Genomic DNA, 2,247 nt, shown 5'->3' on the forward strand with positions numbered 1-2,247 from the left:
ACTGAAGGAGCTGAGGTGATTAAACTATTATCCACTTCATGTACTAAACCATTTCCGGGAGAGAATAACTCTTCTACTGAAATGCGTGAAATATCGCATTCATTTTGGGTATCAGCTTTTTTATCGCCTACCCTATGCCAATTTATGTTTTGATCATCGGCTGTCCAACCCTTTGGCGGGGGTTGGGCCGGCTTTAGTTTCCCTAATTTGTAGACATTGTTCTCCGTCGTATCTCGGGGTCACGTATTCCTTGTGGTATGAAAACATTGGAGGACGTGTAGCCGTTTGGAGGCCGGTTCTCAAACCTACCAGATTGTGGTTGCCGATACTCACGTCTGTATTGTGGAAATTGATTTGAAAATCCTCGTTCATACTGATTAGGGCCTCGGTTTGGTTGTTGGCTCAACCCAGAATTGCGAGTTGTGAAATTTGACAGATTAGACGAAGTAGTATTTTGATAATTTCTGCCATCTCTCTGAGGACGCGCGACTTGTTGCGCTTTCTGAAAACAAAACTGATTTTCCTCATGACCTTTAAGTTGGCACTGCTTGCAGAACACCGTTTGTAGTCTTTTAAAACAACGTTCTTTCTCATGTCCAATTTTTTTGCAAAAACTACAAGTTTTCACGCTGGATGCGCCTTTATTAGCACATTTTGGCCCTATTTCATGCCCGTAATCTCCGCAGTTGACGCAATACGGCGTATTTTTCCGTTGACGACATTCCTCCCTTACGTGGCCTTTCTTCCGACAAAAAGTACAAGTCAACTGATCATCCACCGGTGACCTGTGTTCTGACTCAGCGTGGTTGAAATTAACTTGATGGCCCTTCTTATATTCCTGTCTCTTCTCCGCCATCTTAATTAAACCATCCTACTCCAGACTATCATAATCAATTAATGATTCCCTAGTTGCGTCATTTCTTAAACCCTTGATAAAGCTTTTGGACGCCAGAATTCTCAAATCTGTTGACAGACCCTTCCTATCCGATTCTTCCCAGCTGGAGTGTATTATCTCCAACCCATCTGATAATAAACTTTCCAATCTGCTACCATAATTACTGGCAGATTCTGCAACCCCTTGGTTTATATTGGCCATCCTCGTGCGAACTTGTTCCAGAGTGTTTCTCTTATAAAAACTCCGTTGGATATATTCGCAAAACTCGGTGACTGTGGCAAAGTCTCGTCTCCCTATTTTGGCATACGCTGGCCCACGGAGACGCTGCTTCAAACAGCGAATTATGTTGAGTGTATTATCTGCATTCACTTCAGTTCCCCATTCTTGTTCCACTAACTTGCATCCTTCTACAAATCTTTCCACCTCTGCCGCTAACTCCGGTCCTTCTCCTCCTGTGAATATTGGACAGATGTTATTCACTGAGTTCATTATTGCCGTTACTTTCGCCATATTGGAGTTCGTCTGATCCGCTCTGTTTAATTTGTGAATCACCCCAGTTTCTGTTACTGGCAATTGCAAAGTATCCCCGCTCGGAGTTGCTGGTCTGTTAAATGTATCCAGTTCTCTCCTCGTGTTTTCTAATTGTACTTTCAATGTTTCGATAACGTGGTCCTCGTCTATTAATTTACCGCTCTCCGTCAATTGTTCCGAAATTTCCTCCTCCGATTTTCCTAGATTTCTAAGGCTCTGAATAAGCCGTTCGTTTTCTTCTTCCGCTGTTCCTAAAAGTTCGGTTAATTCCTCTTGCCTTTTCCTAAACCTTGTACACTGTAGTTCCAACCCAATTTTAGCTTCCTGTAATTGAACGTGCTCTTTCCGTTGCTCGTCCGATTTAATATCTTCTACTTCCTCAATCAAATCCAACAGATACGTTATTTCTGCCAGTTGTGACAAACGTCTTGATTTTATTGTGTCCTTATGTATCTGTATAAAATCCCTGTTCTGTTGCAAAGCACCCAATTTCCGCCACGCATGTACCTGAATGGAGGCTATGAATGTTCGGAACTCATGGACCTCTTGCGCTAACTTTTCCGCTCTTGATTGAGTGTCATCCATCTATCCGTATTACTTAATATTAGTAAAGCTATCTGAATTCGGATATAAAAAAAAACGCTTATCTCACTGAAGATCAGTTAAAAAAAAAATTTATGCCAGTGGAAACCTGAATATTTAAAAGTAATAATAACTCTTATATCTTCGTAGTAAACTTTTCGAAATATTCTGTTCCCAAAAGTACTCGAGAGAAAAAAAATGAATGGGCTGAGTTATTATACACAATTAGAACAAAAAAA

At 41.1% G+C, this 2,247-nt stretch overlaps 1 protein-coding gene across 1 annotated transcript; it reads right to left on the bottom strand.

Annotated features, from left to right (window-relative positions):
• Nucleotides 1–202: 202 nt before the first annotated feature.
• LOC119665708 (protein AIR2-like) lies at nt 203–856 on the bottom strand. The gene has a single exon (XM_038074944.1). The coding sequence runs from the start codon at nt 854–856 to the stop codon at nt 203–205; it is 654 nt and encodes a 217-aa protein (XP_037930872.1).
• Between the last annotated feature and the right edge of the window lie 1,391 nt (nt 857–2,247).

This window comes from Teleopsis dalmanni, chromosome 1 (assembly GCF_002237135.1).
Source record: "Teleopsis dalmanni isolate 2A chromosome 1, ASM223713v2, whole genome shotgun sequence".
Lineage (NCBI taxonomy): Eukaryota > Metazoa > Arthropoda > Insecta > Diptera > Diopsidae > Teleopsis > Teleopsis dalmanni.

Bases quoted from the DNA above. Each gene is read 5' to 3' on its own strand.
- LOC119665708 (XM_038074944.1), bottom strand. From the start codon at position 856: ATGGCGGAGAAGAGACAGGAATATAAGAAGGGCCATCAAGTTAATTTC.